General features: G+C 43.2%; 1 protein-coding gene across 1 annotated transcript in view; it reads right to left on the bottom strand.

The window, feature by feature from the left end:
* Nucleotides 1–275: 275 nt before the first annotated feature.
* The window catches only part of LOC143298048 (tryptophan 5-hydroxylase 1-like), a 39,303-nt gene continuing 20,554 nt past the window's right edge, over nucleotides 276–19,024 (bottom strand). Inside the window, exons 7-14 of the mRNA XM_076610711.1 lie at nucleotides 18,971–19,021; nucleotides 13,465–13,563; nucleotides 9,701–9,747; nucleotides 8,708–8,843; nucleotides 4,073–4,199; nucleotides 3,092–3,187; nucleotides 1,706–1,839; nucleotides 276–1,112 (exon numbers count right to left, since the gene is read on the bottom strand). Coding sequence (XP_076466826.1) covers nucleotides 518–1,112; nucleotides 1,706–1,839; nucleotides 3,092–3,187; nucleotides 4,073–4,199; nucleotides 8,708–8,843; nucleotides 9,701–9,747; nucleotides 13,465–13,563; nucleotides 18,971–19,021 — 1,285 coding nt within the window. The 3' untranslated portion in view covers nucleotides 276–517. The remainder of the gene's footprint in view (nucleotides 1,113–1,705; nucleotides 1,840–3,091; nucleotides 3,188–4,072; nucleotides 4,200–8,707; nucleotides 8,844–9,700; nucleotides 9,748–13,464; nucleotides 13,564–18,970; nucleotides 19,022–19,024) is intronic.

Genomic DNA, 19,024 nt, shown 5'->3' with positions numbered 1-19,024 from the left:
ACAGCAAACCTAGCTTCAACACAAAAAATGTTGGTGCTCTATTAATTAAGAGGAATTTTTTTTTGTTTTTACGTTGTTGTTGTTGTTGTTGTTGTTGTCGTTGTTGTTGTTGTTGTTACGTTGTTGTTGTTGTTGTTGTTGTTGTTGTTGTTGTTGTTGTTGTTGTTCTTCTTCTTCTTCTTCTTCTTCTTCTTCTTCTTCTTCTTCTTCTTCTTCTTCTTCTTCTTCTTTTTCACTTTCGTTTTAACCTTATCATCCAGTCCAAAAACATCAATTTATATCATCGAAATAAAAACAAAACCCCTGGTTGTAGGTATATAATTATGGTAATCATTTACCCGACTTCGCGTCTCGTTTTCATTACACTAAAGACATACCACGACGAGAATAAAACAGATGATTCAGCAAAATGCATAACCTCCACCATTTTTAACGCTGTCAGTTAGCTAGAAACAAAACAAACAAAAAAAACAACAAAGAACAAAAAGAACAGCTCAAACAGTCAGTCTAGAAGCACTCAGACCGCCGCTTTGCTAGCAGCAGCGGCAACAGCAGCAGAAGCTGCTACGGAAGTCTTGGACGTCTCGGCGCCAGAGGTTTGTTGGGGCTTGTGCGCTGCTGCGGCTGCTGCTACTGCAGAGTTCTGCGACGTTTCACCGGCAGGTTTGAAGTAGTCCACAGCGTGCGCCTTGGGAGTCTCCGCAGCGTGTATCGCTTTGGGCGCCTCGGCAGAGGCTTTAGGCGTCTCGGCGGAGGCTTTAGGCGTCTCGGTAGAGGCTTTAGTTGTGTCAGGAGTGGCTTTAGGCGCCTCACCAAAGGTTTTAGGCGTCTCCGCAGAGGCTTTGGTCGCATCGGCGGAGGCAGGGGTTTTGGGCGTCTCCGCCATACTGGGCGCCGGAGAGCCGCCGTCGGCCGAGGCCGCCGAGTCAGGACCCATGCCGAACTGCTCCAGGATCTGCAGTCGTCGGAGGGCGTCGCTGATGATGCAGAGGTCCCCGCGGAGCTCGCTGACGACGGTGGCGATGAGTCGGGTGCTGTCGAGCACCTCCACGGCCTGTGTGTAGGGGTTGTAGCGCACCGCGAAGGGCCGCTTGATGGTAGCGGCGAATTGTCTGCAGCGAGAATGTGGGAGTTGTTGTTTTGCTATGACTGGGTGTGTGTGTGTGTGTGTGTGTGTCGCTGGGTTTAGTGACAGGGAGAGAGAGAGAGAGAGAAAAGGGGGTGAGGGGGGAGGAGGGAGAGAGAGAGAGGTGAGAGAGAAGAGAGATGGGGAGGGAGAGAGGGTGAAGGGGGAGGGAGGGGGGAGAGAGAGGGGGGAGGAGGGAGAGAGAGAGGAGGCGGAGATAGAGAGGGGGGAGAGAGAGAGAGACAAAACGGGGAGAGAGAGGGGGAGAGAGAGAGAGAGAAGCACGCGCGCGCACCTTTAGAGACACACAAAACACAAACACGTTCACACACACACACACACACACACACACACACACACACACACACATATACACACACACACACACACACACACACACACACACACACACACACACACACACTCTCATAACACAAACATACCTACACACACCTGCGCACACACACACACACACACACACACACACACACACACACACACACACACACACACACACACACACACACACACACACACACACACACACATGTCGGCAGCGAGATAAAGCATCAATGTCACCTCATGTGCTCCTTGGCCTCCTCAAAAGACTCGGTGAAGAAGTAGCAGTCCTGGAACGTGGTGATTCGGCATTCCTGTTTGCAGGTCGTCAGAGGCTCGAAGGGTTTCTTCTCAGAGTCGTCAGACAGTGCGTGCTGCGGGGAACAGAATATACCGGTTCAATACAATGAATTAGTCACTTTTTTTTTTTTTTGGTAGTGAATGAAACACAGCTGTTCAATAGATCGGGTCATGTTGGTTAGTTAACGAGACACAACAGTTCAACAAATGAGTCACGTTTGGTTGTTGTTTTATTTAATTTACTATACGTAAAAGTGAAGTAAATCAGTCATAGATGTTTACGAAGCCCAATGGTTCAACAAGTCAGTCTTTGTTTCTTTGTTTGTTCGTTAATAAAACACAACGGTTCAGTAAAATCAGTTGTTGTTTTTTATTAGTTAACGAAACATTTAATTAACAGGTGTCGTTTGTTAGCGAACGAAACACAACGATTAAATGAACAGGTCACGTTTGCTCATAAAACACAACCGTTCAACAAACAGGTCACGTTTGTCGATAAATCACAACGGTTTAGTGTATCTGTTACGTTTGTCAGTCATCAACTCTCTCCATACGAACGGCGAAAGAGACGACGCTAACAGCGTTTCACCCCAATTACCATCATCAAAATATTGCAAGCGGAAGGCTCTTATACTGAAGACGTGAATGTTGACAAAGAATACCACAATTCTGACGACGGAAGCTAAAGGTTGGGTCATTCAGACACCCACTGGACATCCGAGGGGTCTTTGTAGAGGAGAAGAGAGGACTGGCCGTACTGAGTGAGTTAAAACACGTTTGTTACATCGTGAAATAGGGAGGTTCAAATAAAATTATATCAGTCACGTGACTTTGAAGAGCTGAGCAAACATTAACCCTTTCACCGCCAAGCTCGCGTTTATGCACAAGCGTGGTTGAGGACCCATGTCACTGAAAGGTGACCATTCATTGGTCTGTTATCCATGAACCTATTGCTCTTAATGTTCGGTGGTAGGATAGGCCATATTTTCTATACGTCGCACGGGGAATCCCCAGCTATTTTTTAGCCACTGTTTTTTTTCTGTGTTAAAACCACAAGGGATTTTTTTTTAACTCTAAATTGACTGGCGGTGAAAGGGTAAAACGATAGAAGTGTTAACATGGGTTTATTACTTTTGAGAAGGAAATAAAAGTATACGACGACTGTTTTGAAACATCCACTGCGCGGTCTTTGAAACACAGGGTACAGTGTGCGGAAGAGGCCGGTTGGTGATTGATACCATTTTTGTCCTTTCTTTGATTAAAAAGTTTGAATAATCTAATATCGTCAAAAGGTGTGCACAGGTCCAGCTAAAGACTCGTCCATACCCTGAGTTCCCCAATGGAAGACAGCAGACCAGCGCCATACGCCCTCAGCTGTCCATCCTGTTTGCACAGTCCGAACTCCACGGAGAAGAAATAGCACTGTAGACAGATAGAATAGAAGAATAGAATGGAATAGAATGTGTCTTTATTACCAAAGTGTACCGGGGTCACAAGGAATATTGGGGGGAATAGTACATAACAAGGTACATGAAAATCATACACAAACACAGATATAGTAGAAATTAGGATACATACAAGTGCATATCAATATAACAACTTGTGCATACTCACGCATGCACGCACTGCACACACACACACACACACACACACACACACACACACACACACACACACACACACACACACGTTTGAACAGAAGCCGCATATTACATGTGGATGGGGCTGATGACTAGATCTTTGGGTAGATGGTTGTTGATTACACAATTCCAGTTATCGTACTGGATCCTAGAAAGAGGTCATCACATATGGTGATCACTCAGCCACAACAAAATGTAAAATACGTACTAACTTAAACCTGTAGAACAAAAGTGCTTCTTGTGCATAGTAAATTAATTCTAACTTTCATCATTGTTGTCACAGAATTCCTGTCGTATCTTCATGGCATTAAATATATAAATGCAGAGTTTACGAATACTGTGAACAGAACCATTCTTCAGCAAGTGAACATACGATTGACCTTCTGAGTTCAGACGTTTTTGCCGCAGGTTATTGTAAAGGACACAATTGTTTATAAAATGGTCTTCATCTTCGATCACATTACAACATTTACATGCGTAATTTGAATTACATTTGAGAGAAAGAGAGAGAGAGAGAGAGAGAGATCAGTTTCAGTATCAGTAGCTCAAGGAGGCGTCACTGCGTTCGGACATATCCATATACGCTACACCACATCTGCCAAGCAGATGCCTGACCAGCAGCGTAACCCAACGCGAGAGAGAGAGAGAGAGAGAGAGAGATACTCACGGTGGCCAGTTTGGCCACGTCGTCATCAGACGCCCCCAGGGAAGCCAGTCCCAGCTCCTGTGAGAACTGCGCGAAGCTGGCGTCGGCCAGAAGGGGCACGTGACCCATCAGCTCGTGGCAACAGTCCCTGGGGACACATGAAGCAACACATGAAAACAGATAACCTTTAAGATTCTTTTTGATGCAAAAAAAAGAAGAAATAAATAACCCATCGTTGGCTACAAGGGTCAACTCAACTGACAACTGAACACAATACCTTCCGGTTTCAAAACTGATATGAAAACTGAACACCGAAATAGTAACCAAAACGCATACGACGTTATACCATGATAATTGTAATGCTACACTGACTGACTGAAACCATTTATTGTCAGATTAACTGTTTGTTGTACTGACATTTTCGCAACCATTTGAATAAAATATTAACTGAGCAACACAAGGAAATTCTGATTTGAGGAAGGTATGATTTAAAAAAAAAAAAAAAAAAAAAAAAAAACACACACACAAACAAACAAACAAACATATTTAACAAATCAAGGTACCAAATTTCATTAATATCATTATCTCCAAAAAATATTCTAACGCACCCACATACTCACATACGTTTCTCCCCCACCGTCTCTCTACATACATCCATGCATGCACACAAATGCCCATTATAATTCCCCTACCTCATTCCCCTGCCCACTCACTCACACACACACACACACACACACACACACACACACACACACACACACACACATTCACACTGACTCTCACTCTTTCTCATCAAATTAAGGTTTCGTAATGTAATCAAGACGACATATTACATGTTAGGGTCGAACAGTTCCACTAATTAGAATAATGGGAACTTTGCTCTACAAGTAAATCTGACGCTATCACCCAAAACGAAACACTATTTTGGATTAAATAAAACAGAGGGGAACCTCTGCAACAGAAAGGGGATGAAACAAATTAGAAAAACCGACCAATTGGATGGCTTTTAATTAGGTCAACTGCGGTTTTTGTCAGAGACCAACCATTTTCTTTGCTAGGGTGAAAAACGCTGGACATGACTAATGGAAGATTAAAGGATGTAATCATATCATGAAGGGGTTTGAAATGTAAATGTGTATCTGGACATTCGAGCAAAAAATGTGGGATGTCAAGGGTCTTACCACAAATACATAGTGGTGACGGTTTCAAAAATCTGCATAACCATGCATTAGTTCTTAGCCTGTGTGTCAAGTTTCTTGTGGAAATTGATCCTGGGGGGTTAGTGCCTTTTCTTGCTGGAAGAGAGAGATCCCACCAGAGCTTCTTTTTTGAGTTTTCTAAAAACTGTTTCTGTCTGAAATTCCAGATATATGTTGAGAGAATAGTACAAGCTTCAGAAACAGAAATAGGAATATTGTGATTGATTGAATCTGAATTGTTCGATGCCGCTTCCTTGGCACAAAAATCGGCCATTTCGTTGCCACGAAGATTAGAATGTCCAGGAACCCACAAGAGTGAAATGTCGGAGCCTCGCATAATTAACTGGTGGATTAAATACAAAATTTCGTACATAATATCTGCTCGTTCAGATGAAGATTGATTATTTAAAGCCATCAATGCTGATTTTGAATCAGACAGTATAAGGATTTTTGCAGGCACAAGAGGCATATCACTAAAAAAGGTGAAAGCCATCAGAATTGCAAACAATTCAGCAGTAAAAATTGAACAACCTTTAGTTAAGTGGAATCTCTTTTTAATGTTAAGCTCGGGGATTACAAAAGCGGCTCCAACTTCAGAGTTACTACTAATTGATCCATCTGTGAAAACACGGAGGTAATATTTGAAACGTGTATTAATTAGTTCTTTGGCCCGAGAGGCAATAATGAGTGGACTGTCACTCTTTTTTAATTGTCCATATGTAAAAATAATATTTGCTTGCTCAGTCAGCCAAGGCGGATGAAAACAATGCGGAATTTTCGCAATCTTGGAAAGAGGCAGACTGCAACTCTCAAAGACTGACTTAGTAAAATCGAACAAGGACGTGTATACAGCTTTGTTACGAATTTCTCTACAGATGTACGTTTCTTCATCAATTTCAGAGACAACCGAATTTGGAACAGCTCTAGCCCTTACCATGTAGTTACAGGCACATAATTTCCTGTGTTCAGGTAATGGCAAAACACCAGCTTCTTTGTATGTTTTGTCGATTGAAGCCCACACACACACACACACACACACACACACACACACACACACACACACACACACACACACACACACACACACACACACACACAACCTTAACCCCATTGGCTGCTGCTGACCTGTACGCTCGTCAGTGAAGGTCTCTCACTTCAGGACACCCAGATTTTACGGGTCAGGGTGTTTTTCAGTGAGTTGGTCAGTAATCATCATTCATTTAGGATCAATTAATATTTGTATCAGTTACATGAAACATGGGTGAGGGTGCTTTTTGACTCACTTGTGTAAACACAGTGAGTCTATGTTTTAACCCGGTGTTCCGTTGTGTGTGTGTGTGTGTGTGTGTGTGTGTCCGTGTGTCTGTGTGTCTGTGGTAAACTTTAACATTGACATTTTCTCTGCAAATACTTTGTCAGTTGACACCAAATTTGGCATAAAAATAGGAAAAATTCAGTTCTTTCCAGTCATCTTGTTTAAAACAATATTGCACCTCTGGGATGGGCACAAAAAAATAAAAAAGAAGCCTAATTATATGCAAACTGCATTTACTGTTATATTTATATTTTTTGTATTCTCTAAACTTGCTACTTTGGCCTCTTATTCTGACACAACAACAAGAGCAGTCATTATTATCATTTTTTTGTTCAAACAGGAACTTCTTTTGCTAAGCATGGAATTTTTATTTATTTTGAAAACGTTTTGGTGCAGATAGTAAAAAAGGGAAATTACTCTGTAATTAATGCTAGGGGACTTAATTTATCACAAGTGAGTCTTGAAGGCCTTGCCTCTCTTGTTGTTTTTTTGGTGTGGCAAAATGAACAAAAGTACGCAAAAAGTAGAAACCGTTTATGCCAGGCTGATCTCTTTTCATCAAGACGCACCAGTCAAGGGGTCATTGATTTATTTAACGTGTCTTCATACCTTCGTTTAGTGATCAACATACTATTGCCACCACCACCACCAAAAAATTAAAAAAACACAAAACAACAACAACCCCAGCAAAACAACAACGAAATTGCGACAACAGCAAGGCGTTCGCTCATTTTGGACTCCATTTGTCAAAGTCTTTCTTTTCTCCACGAAATCCACATGAACCCGTTTGGGCAAAGATGAAAAGAGAAGAAGAAGACAACAGAAGAGATGGTGATAATGAGGATGAAGAATGAGAAGGAAGAGGGGGTTGATACGGTAGTGGAATGGGAAGAAGAAGAAGATGATGATGATTATGATGATGAAGCAGAAGAAGAAGAAGAAAAAGATGATGATGATGATGATGATGATGATGATGATGATGATGATGATGATGATGATGATGAAGAACAAAAAGAAGAACAAGAACAAGAAGAGGAGGAGAAGGAAAAAGAAGAAGAACAACAACAACAAGAACAACAGGAAGAAGAAGAAAAAAAACAAGAACAAGAGCAAGAAAACAAGAACAAGAGGAACAAGAGCAAGAACAAGGGGAACAAGACCAAGAGGAACAAGAACAAGGGGAACAAGAACAAGAACAAGAGGAACAAGAACAAGGGGAACAAGACCAAGAGGAACAAGAACAAGGGGAACAAGAACAAGAACAAGAGGAACAAGAACAAGAGGAACAAGAACAAGAACAAGGGGAACACGAACAAGGGGAACAAGAACAAGAACAAGGGGAACAAGAACAAGAGGAACAAGAACAAGGGGAACAACAACAAGAGGAACAAGAACAAGGGGAACAAGAACAAGAGGAACAAGAACAAGGGGAATAAGAACAAGGGGAACAAGAACAAGGGGAACAAGAACAAGAGGAACAAGAACAAGGGGAACAACAACAAGGGGAACAACAACAAGGGGAACAAGACAAGAACAAGAGGAACAAGAACAAGGGGAACAAGAACAAGGGGAACAACAAAAAGAGAAACAAGACAAGAACAAGAGGAACAAGAACAAGGGAAACAAGAACAAGAGGAACAAGAACAAGAGGAACAAGAACAAGAGGAACAAGAACAAGGGAAACAAGAACAAGAGGAACAAGAAAAAGAACAAGAGGAACATGAACAAGAGGAACAAGAACAAGAGGAACGAGAACATGGGGAACAAGAACAAGTACAAGAGGAACAAGAACAAGAGGAACAAGAGCAAGAGGAACAAGAACAAGAGGAACAAGAACAAGAGGAACGAGAACATGGGGAACAAGAACAAGAGGAATAAGAACAAGAGGAACGAGAACATGGGGAACAAGAACAAGTACAAGAGGAACAAGAACAAGTACCAGAGGAACAAGAACAGGAACAAGAGGAACAAGAACAAGAGGAACAAGAACAAGAGGAACGAGAACATGGGGAACAAGAACAAGTACAAGAGCAACAAGAACAAGAGGAACAAGAACAAGAACAAGAGGAACAAGAACAAGAGGAACAAGAACAAGAGGAACGAGAACAAGAAGAAGACATTCAGACAGTCAGACAGTCTTACGGTTCCGGGGTGTAGAAGGGATCTGAGCTGTGACGGATGTACTGGGTACAGTGGAACACCCGGAATGCCAGACCCGCCAGAAAGTCACGGGAAGACAGGTACCCGGCCACAGGGCGTACCGAGAAGCCAGTGCGAGCTGAGAAACATATTTTAATGCAAACATGAACACAAACACGCACGCATGTACGCACACTCACACACACACACACACACACACACACACACACACACACACACACACACACACACACACAAAAAACACACAAAAACACACGCATGCACGCACACACACACACACACACACACACACACACACACACACTTCACTCACCTTCTCTCTCACGCACACACATGCACGCACGTACGCACGCATACATACACATATATTATTTTGAAGACCAAATGTAGTTTCTGGAAGCAAGACTGTTTCATCTACAAATAGTAAGATACATAATTCCACAATATCTGAAGAGAATTTTACACGATGTCTTCCATTTTGAATTATCTTAGATGTACTTCATCTATAAAACATCGAAAATGGGACAGAACTCCAAGCGTCTCCTTGAGTAACATCTTCTATTAAATAAAAATCAAAAAAAGAAAAAGGACGCAATATATAACTTCACCGCCACACATTATACTTGCTTAAATGTTGTTTTTCACACTAATACATCTTTCATTCAATTCCATTCTTTTGAATCATAGTCCACTGTGACTTTTTAACTTTAATCAAACGCGTTATCAAAGTCGATGATTGTTACATACAATCTGAGATTCCATGAAAATTGCTTCTACACACAAGGTAAAAACATAAAACGTTTATTCAATGGACAGACAGAAGAAGTGAAAAAGACACATGCAAGCAGACTTATAAAGGGAACATGTGAATCGTATGTATTCCCTCAAGCTAAAATGACAAGATACAATATACCAAAACAATAAACATTTTTTTAGATGGAAGAAGGAGAGAAAAAAAGTGACCACTATGTTTACCTTTCAGGAAATTTGACACATCTTCCAGCTGAGGGACGTTATCTTCCCTGCACAATCAAACCATGAAATATGCTTACAAGCTGTCAAAGTTGTCAGTGATCTTTCAGGTACTTCTCATGTATGTAGGTATACAAAAAACTGCCTGCCAGCCAAACACACACGCGCTCGCTCGTGCGTACAGACACGCCCCCACGCACTCTGTGACACAGCACTTCAGCATTACACAGCCCAGTACCTCATAACACGTCATCACTACATGTGACGTGATTATGAAACCACTCTGTGAACAGCTCTGCAGAACACCATGCCCCATAGCGCTGCAATCTAGATACGACACCCCATAAGAGTACATCACACTACATCCAGCTGAGAACGTCCCACAACAACCACATTGTATCACACCAGTCTATGCCCCCTCCGTTTCAGTTTCAGTTTCAGTTTCTCAAGCAGTCGTCATTGCGTTTGGACGGGCGCAATAGCCGAGTGGTTAAAGCGTTGGACTTTCGATCTGAGGGTCCCGGGTTCGAATCACGGTGACGGCGCCTGGTGGGTAAAGGGTGGAGATTTTTACGATCTCCCAGGTCAACATATGTGCAGACCTGCTAGTGCCTGAACCCCCTTCGTGTGTATATACAAGCAGAAGATCAAATACGCGCGTTAAAGATCATGTAATCTATGTCAGCGTTCGGTAGGTTATGGAAACAAGAACATACCCAGCATGCACACCCCCGAAAACGGAGTATGGCTGCCTATATGGCGGGGGGGTAAAAACGATCATACACGTAAAAGCCCACTCGTGTGCATACGAGTGAACGCAGAAGAAGAAGAAGAAGAGTCACTGCGTTTGGACAAATCCATATACGCTAAACCACATCTGTGAGGCAGATACCTAGCAGCAACATCACTCAGCGCTCTAGTCAGGCTTTAGGTGTATATCTGTGTACCTGTCAGAGTAGAGTTCTTCTACAGAACTTTGCCAGAGAACAACACTCTTGTTGCCATGGGTTATATTTCAGTGCGCCATGTGTGTGCTGCACACGGGACTCTGGTTTATCGTCTCTTCCGAATGACTAGACGCTCACTTTGATTTTTCAGGACAAGCTTGGGAGAAAAGGCCAGAGCGGGAATGGAACCCCAACCTTCATGGGCGCGCTTCATGGCACACTGTATTGGCAGATAAGCATCTTAACCATTCTGCCACCTTCGTCCCCATTCTGCACCACACCGCATAATGATAGTAGTAGTAGTAGTAGTAGTAGTAGTAGTAGTAGTAGTAAGAAGAGGAAGAAGATGAAGAGCCTATGTGGATAAATCCTATTGTCCGGGCGTAAAACCCCAGAGTGTTATCGACTCAAAATTTCATATCATCATTCAAGAAATGTTCTGCATTCAATACGGTGGTTTTATACCCCAGACAGTAGGATTTTACGCCTGCATTTGTGTGGCGCTGACGAATGTCTCAAGGTGTTTTTCAGTAACGCGTCAGTAAAACACAAAGCACACAAGAACACACACACACACACACACACACACACACACACACACACACACACACACACACACACACACACACACACACACTAAAAGCACGAACGCCATGCACCTACGCACACGTGCGCAAGCATGAACACATACGCACGCACGCATGAACACATATGCATTGGAAAAATAGATGTGGATATGGAATGCATTTCACATACAATGGGGTACATTCCAGTGACTCATCAGCCGCGGAATGTTGATCAGATATTCTCTGCAGGTGGGGCGGCCGGGGTAATTACCTGCATTAACGATGTTCCACATACATTGGGTTATCTACCTGCATTAACGATGTTCCACATACATTGGGTTATCTACCTGCATTAACGATGTTCCACATACATTGGGGTATCTACCTGCATTAACGATGTTCCACATACATTGGGGTATCTACCTGCATTAACGATGTTCCACATACATTGGGTTATCTACCTGCATTAACGATGTTCCACATACATTGGGTTATCTACCTGCATTAACGATGTTCCACATACATTGGGGTATCTACCTGCATTAACGATGTTCCACATACATTGGGTTATCTACCTGCATTAACGATGTTCCACATACATTGGGTTATCTACCTGCATTAACGATGTTCCACATACATTGGGTTATCTACCTGCATTAACGATGTTCCACATACATTGGGGTATCTACCTGCATTAACGATGTTCCACATACACTAGCGTACCTGCCTGCATCAACTGTTCAACATCCATTGAGGTACATACCTGTATCCACAGTGTTCCACGTACATTGGGGTACCTACATGCACCCATACATTTTGGGGGTACACACCTGCATAACCAATATTCCACATACATTGGGGTACCTACCTGTATCCACAGTGTTCCACATACATTGTGGTACATACCTGTATCACCAATGTCCCACATATATTGAGGTACATACTCACATCCACAAACAAAGGGATATTTACCTGTATCAATAATCCTCCACAGAAATCAGGGTACCCAACTGAATCACCAATGTTCCACATACGTTGGGGCACCTACCTGTATCAACGATGTTCCACATACATTGGGGTACCTACCTGTATCAACGATGTTCCACATACACTGGGGTACATACCTGTAGCAACGATGCTCCACATACGCTAGGGTACCTTCCTCTGTCAAAAATGCTCCCCTATACCTGTAGCAACAAAGTTCTGCATGCATTGGGGTAATTACCTATCAATAATCTTCCACACAGAAGATTCAGACATTCTTCAACACCTGTCTGAGGCGCATCTACAAGATCCGATGGCAGGAGAAGATCCGAAACGAAGATCTGTGGGAGCGAGCGGGACAGGAACCAGTGGCCAAGCAGATACTACGGAGGAAGTGGGGCTGGATCGGACACACCCTCAGGAAGCCAGTGTCCAGCATCACACGCCAAGCCCTGACCTGGAACCCGCAGGGAAAGAGGAAGAGAGGCCGGCCTCGCAACAGCTGGAGGCGAATATACCGAGGCAGAGCTGAAGCAGCAAGGGACCAACTGGACTGGAATGGCCAGAACAGCCCAGAACAGAGTGTGATGGCGAGGGGTCGTCGATGGCCTATGCTCCACCAGGAGCGATGGGCAAAATGAATGATGAATCTTCCACACACATTCGGGTACAAAGCTGTGTCTCCAATATTCCTAATACACTGGGGTATATACCTGTATAAATATTGTTCCAAGTACATTGGTGTACCTACCTGTATCCACTGTGTTCAACATAGATTGGGGTACCTACATGTATCACCAATGTTCCGCATACATTAGGATTCCCTTACCTCTATCGCCAATGTTTCACATACATTTGGGTGTCTGCCTGAATTAACAATGTTGCACATACATTGTGATACATCACTGTATCATACTTGTATCAACGATGCCCTACATACATTTGGATGCATACCTGTATAACTGCATTAACGATGTTCCACATACACTGGGGTACCTATCTGTATCAGCAATGTTCCACATACATCTGGGATACCTACCTGTATCAGCAATGTTCCACATACATCTGGGATACCTACCTGTATCAGCAATGTTCCACATACATTGGGGTACCTACCTGTATCAGCAATGTTCCACATACATCTGGGATACCTACCTGTATCAGGAATGTTCCACATACATCTGGGATACCTACCTGTATCAGCAATGTTCCACATATAATGGGGTACCTACCTGTGTCAGCAATGTTCCACATATATTGGGGTACCTACCTGTATCCGCAGTGTTCCACCAGCAGAGGGATATTGGCCAGGTATTCCCGACAGGCATGGGTAGGGTACAGCCTCGTCAGCTCCCGAAATACAGTGCCCCTGGGACACAGACAGGGACGTCGGATTTGTCAATGTGTGTTGGCTATGTTGGAGAGTGAGTTTGCTTGAAAAAGCAGTATTTAAGTGATTGTGAGTGTGTCCGCACACACGCACACATGCGAGTGCGCGCGCACACACACACACACGCACGCGCGCACACACACACACACACACACACACACACACACACACACACACGGGCGCACGCACGCACGAAAGCGCATTTGCAATAATTCACTCAGTGTATGAATAGTCTTAATCTCGTCTACATCCAACAGTTTGGTTTGTTTTGTTTTTTTGTTTTTTGGGTTTGTTTGTTTTTAGGGTTTTCGAGGTGTGGATTTTTGTTTGTTTGTTTTTTTGTTATTTGTTGGTTTGTTTGGGGTTTTTTTGTTTGTTTTGGGGTTGTTTTTTTTAGTTGTTGTTGTTTTTTGTTTTGTTTTTTTTTGTTTTTTTTGGTTTTTTTTAGGGCTGTCTCGTCTACATTCTACAGTTTGTATTTTTAAGGGTCAGAAAGTACTTTACTGTTGATTTCTTTTAAGCGATGGAAAACACAATACATATAATATATCCATATATATACATATTACGAAATGGAGAATATTCATTGCCATAAAAATGTATGTATACAGAGAGGAAGAGATAGACAGATAGACAGAGAAAGGCTCTGTCTTCGTCGTTTTCTATAAAGAATGGGAGGAAGTGCCAAAAACCAGTCTTGGTTTATGTATGATTATTTTCACACACACACACACACACACACACACACACACACACACACACACACACACACACGTGTTAGCCCCCTCACACACACACCCACCATCCACACACACGCACACTTACCAACTCGTCAGATCAATACAAACTATATATATATATATGTATACTCGTATATATGTATATCTTTTAAATGAAAAAGATGCTGGCTAGGCCAGAGCCTGCGAACTCCCAAGTCAGCATCATCATTCCCTGAACCCTAGAAGAGTACACACAGTGAACAGAGCTGTCAATGAGGGCTGTGAGCTGACAGCCAGACAGACAGCCAGACAGCCTGAAGGGACCCGGCAGTGGCTGTCGTGTCGAGACAACACCGTGTGCATCACGGCACACCGTCCCTGATAAAGGCACTGGCCACTGTCCGGGGAAAGGAAGGTATGCAGGCAGGGGGTTGATCTTACGGTGTGACGGAAAAGACGACCCCCCCCCCCCAACCCAACCCCCCCCCCTTCTTTTTATTTTAACCCTTGAGGAAGAGGACGGAACTAACTGTTGGATAGTAAGATAGGTAGAAAAATAGATTTATTAAATGAATATGATTGCTAAAATGAAATAAATAAACGAATAAATAAATAAATAGATGAATTAATAAATAAACGAATAAATGAATATGATGACTAAATAGATAAATGAATAAGTAAATGTGGTAATAAACTCTAGGGAGTGCTGGACAGTACAAGGTCTTCAGAGAAGAAGCTCCTCTCAGTCAAGTGTTTCGGCCCTTAACACCTTACACTCTAAGGGGGCCCTTGTATTGCCGCCTTTTTTTCTTCTTCTTCTTCTTCTTCTGGTCCTCAGCAGGTTCGAACCCGCTCCTCTAGGGTGGTCGCCACCTCAGGACTGTCACCTTTTCTGGCAGACGTTTTAATCACTGAGCCATCGTTCGCCTAGTTTGAGTTGGGAAATCTAAGAGAGAAGTTTACTTTCATTCCTCCTCGACCAGATCCAGCTGGAACTTTTTCCTGCTGCTTCTGCCATTGCCTTGAGAGCCCTTGTCCTCTCTCTGCCAGAAATCGACAGCTGTTTCATGAGGCTGTTGGCAGGTGCGCTCACAAACTCTCTTGCACCAATCTCTATGGCAAGGACTTCGGCTTGGAAGTCAGATTCTCTTAGGCTGTTGGGTAGACTAGCATACTTCTCTATTACATAGATAGATCAATCAATCAATCAAATTAATCAATAACGGAGCCTAAGGGCAAATTTCTTGGTTTTGTGACATATTTCGCTGAATGCAACAGTTTTCTTATTCTCTCCGTTTGTCACTCTACATGGACGGATAATATTTTTTTTTTATAATTGTGTGTGTGTGTGTGTGTGTGTGTGTGTGTGTGTGTGTGTGTGTCTGTGTCTGTGTCTGTGTCTGTGTGTGTCGTATATAATGTCAACGAATGTTGTCCTTATGTTTGTTTCCCAGTCATACGGGTTCCCTTTGACGTGGGCTTAGAAGGCACAGTTCAGTGAACCGCTTTTGCTTTGTTTCTGGCACTGTCTCTGTCTGTGACTGACTGTCACTGTCACAGGGGAAGTGACTGCATTTTGCCACACGGCCATCAGGACATCTCAAAGGAAAGTCGACGGGCGCAATAGCCGAGTGGTTTAAGCGTTGGACTTTCAATCTGAGGGTCCCGGGTATGAATCTCTATGGGCGCCTGGCGTGTAAAGGTTGGAGATTTTTCCGATCTCCCAGGTCTACATATGTGCAGACCTGCTAGTGCCTGAACCCACTTCGTGTGTGTACGGCAACCAGAATATCAAATACGCACGTTAAAGATCCTGTAATCCATGTCAGCGATCGGTAGGTTATGGAAACAAGAACATACCCAGCATGCACACCCACGAAAACGGAGTATGGCTACCTACATGGCGGGGTAAAAACGGTTATACACGTAAAAGCGCACTCGTGTACATACGAGTAAACGTGGTAGTTGCAGTCCAGAAGAAGAAGAAGGAGAAGGAGAAGAAGAAGAAGAAGAAGAAGAAGAAGAAGAAGAAGAAGAAGAAGAAGAAGAAGAAGAAGAAGAAGAAGTTTCAGTTTCAGTAGCTCAAGGAGGCGTCACTGCGTTCGGACAAAACCATATACGCTACACCACATCTGCCAAGCCAAGCAGATGCCTGACCAGCAGTGTAACCCAACGCGCTTAGTCAGGCCTTGAGAAAAAACAAAAAAACAAAAAAACAAAAAAAAAAAAAACAACAACAACAAACAAACGGGGGAATAAATAATAGATAAGCTTGCATAAAAAAATAAATAAATAAATAATAATTATAATATAGAAAAAGGTAGTAGTAATAATATTAGTAATACTAATAAAATGATAATAATAAAATATAAATAAATAAATAAATAAGACAACAATGGTGATAAATAAGCGAATAAATGTAAAACATGAAGACACACATTCACACATACACCCACACATGCATAACAGAAATGCACCAAACATGCAGTTTCACAGATATGAAAGCACAGTCAAATACATATAAACGTACATGAGCTCCAACACACACACACACACACACACACACACACACAATACCTTGCACCTCCTCTACCCCCCTCCTCCACACACTCATTTCTAGTCTGAGTATCGCAGCTTCCACGACACACACACACACACACACAAACACACACTCACAGAGATGAACACTTACTTGTACAAGCACATATGAAAGCACAGTCAAATACATATAAACGTACATGAGCTCCAACACACACACACACACACACACACACACACACACACACACACACACACACACACTACCTTGCACCTCCTCTACTCCCTCCTCCACACACTCATTTCTAGTCTACGTATCGCAGCTTCCACGGCACACACACACACACACACACACAAACACATACTCACAGAGATGAACACTTACTTGTACAAGCACACACACATACGCCCATATCTCCCACCCCCAACCCAACACACGTACATACAAAGATATATATATATATATATATATATATATATATATATATATATATATACGTTCCAATATCCTGTTGCTCCCACAGTGTAGGCATGCATACACTCACATACCTCATCCTCTATCCCACCTCCCCCCGCACTCCCACCTCCCCTCACACACACACACACACACACACACACACACACACACACACACACACACACACACACACACGTACACATATCTCTCCTGACACTTGTGTACACTTTCACTCTCGCGCATTCACAAACGCACTCAAAAGCACAGACCCACACGTCCACACAAACACACACATACACACACGCACAGAGGCTGCCACTGACTGGCCGCAAGAGGGATGGGAAAAGATCTCTGATGCCAAGAACGTGGCGTCTAGTGTGTTGCTCAGTTTATTGTATTTGGAAAGGCCCACAGAGACTCTGTTCCGTTTTGAAGAAATTTGCGCAATGTTGGTTTGGAAATGATGCCGATATTTGTTTGATTTGCAAAGCATCGTGCTCTACCTTTCATGTTAGACTTGCGGCCGCTACCTCTCTCTGCTTCTATTTCTTTGAGGCGATCGATGGTGTGATGGCCTTGTACCTGTTCTTTTTGGTATTCTTTGACTTTTCTGAGGATTTCCGATTTTCCTAGATGTAGGCCGCTCGTTGGTGTTGCGTTACCAGCAAGTCTGTCAGCTCGCTCATTTCCCTTAACACCTGCATGTCCCGGGCAGTATGACCATGTGAGTTTTTTAATCTGAAAGTTGCGCATTGCGTTATGCCACTCTGGGCTTCCCATTCCGTTTTCAATTTTCTGTACGAGGTTCATTGAGTCGGTTAGAATCATGGCATGTTGGTTTCCGGGCGTATGGATGGACGATAGCCACTGGAGGGCATGTGTCACAGCTTCAACTTCCATCGTTAGGCTGGAGGTTGTGACTTTGTAGGCAGCATTTTCTTCCCAAATTGTTTTTCCATTTTGTTTCGCAGTGAATCCCCAACCAGACTGGTCTTTGGTGACTGAGCCATCTGTGTATATGATGATGTCCTCTTCTTTACTGTTTTCTTCTATAAGTAGCTTCACTTCCGCATCAGTTTTGCCCTCTGGCCATTCCCGACAATGTCTTCCTAGAGTGGGTGAAATGACTGTGTTGAATAGATGGTTGAGGTTTTCGGGGGTTTTCTCCCATTCTTTTGTTTCTTTCAGGTCTTGTAGTCGGCATACTAGCTGGATTGTGTCTTCTGCTTGCCCCATCCATGATCTTCCTCGTCCTAGACGGCTGCCTTTTGGTTCCTTGACTGCGTCATGCAGTGGGTTTTGAGGGTTTTCTAATGCTTTGAAGTAGGTCTTGACCTGTTCTAACTTGTTTCTGGCCTGCACTGAAGGAAGGTCAAGCAGTTATCGCATGGTTTCTGTGGGCGTGTCTTTTGTTGTTCCAAGGATCAGCCTCATAGCTTCATTTTGTACTCTTTCTAATTTTAGGAGGTTGCTTTGAGACGGTGTTGTTAGCCCAAGTCCGTAGTCGATCACACTGAGGACGAGTGATTGGTATAGCAGGAAGAGGTGGCGTTGTTCAATTCCTTTGGTTGCCATTGCTTTTAAGACTGAAAGAAGGAGAAGAAGAAGAAGAAGAAGAAGAAGGAAAGCCTAACTGGATGGGTTGTTCGAAAAAGTGTTCCAGTGTTCTTACCATGTGGAGACCTCTTCTTCTATGTACTCCACCCTGGGAATGTCGTCTCCGCTG

Source organism: Babylonia areolata, chromosome 23, assembly GCF_041734735.1.
Source record: "Babylonia areolata isolate BAREFJ2019XMU chromosome 23, ASM4173473v1, whole genome shotgun sequence".
Lineage (NCBI taxonomy): Eukaryota > Metazoa > Mollusca > Gastropoda > Neogastropoda > Buccinidae > Babylonia > Babylonia areolata.
The sequence above is the reverse complement of the archived record's forward strand: the minus strand, read 5'-3'. Positions and strand labels throughout refer to the sequence as shown.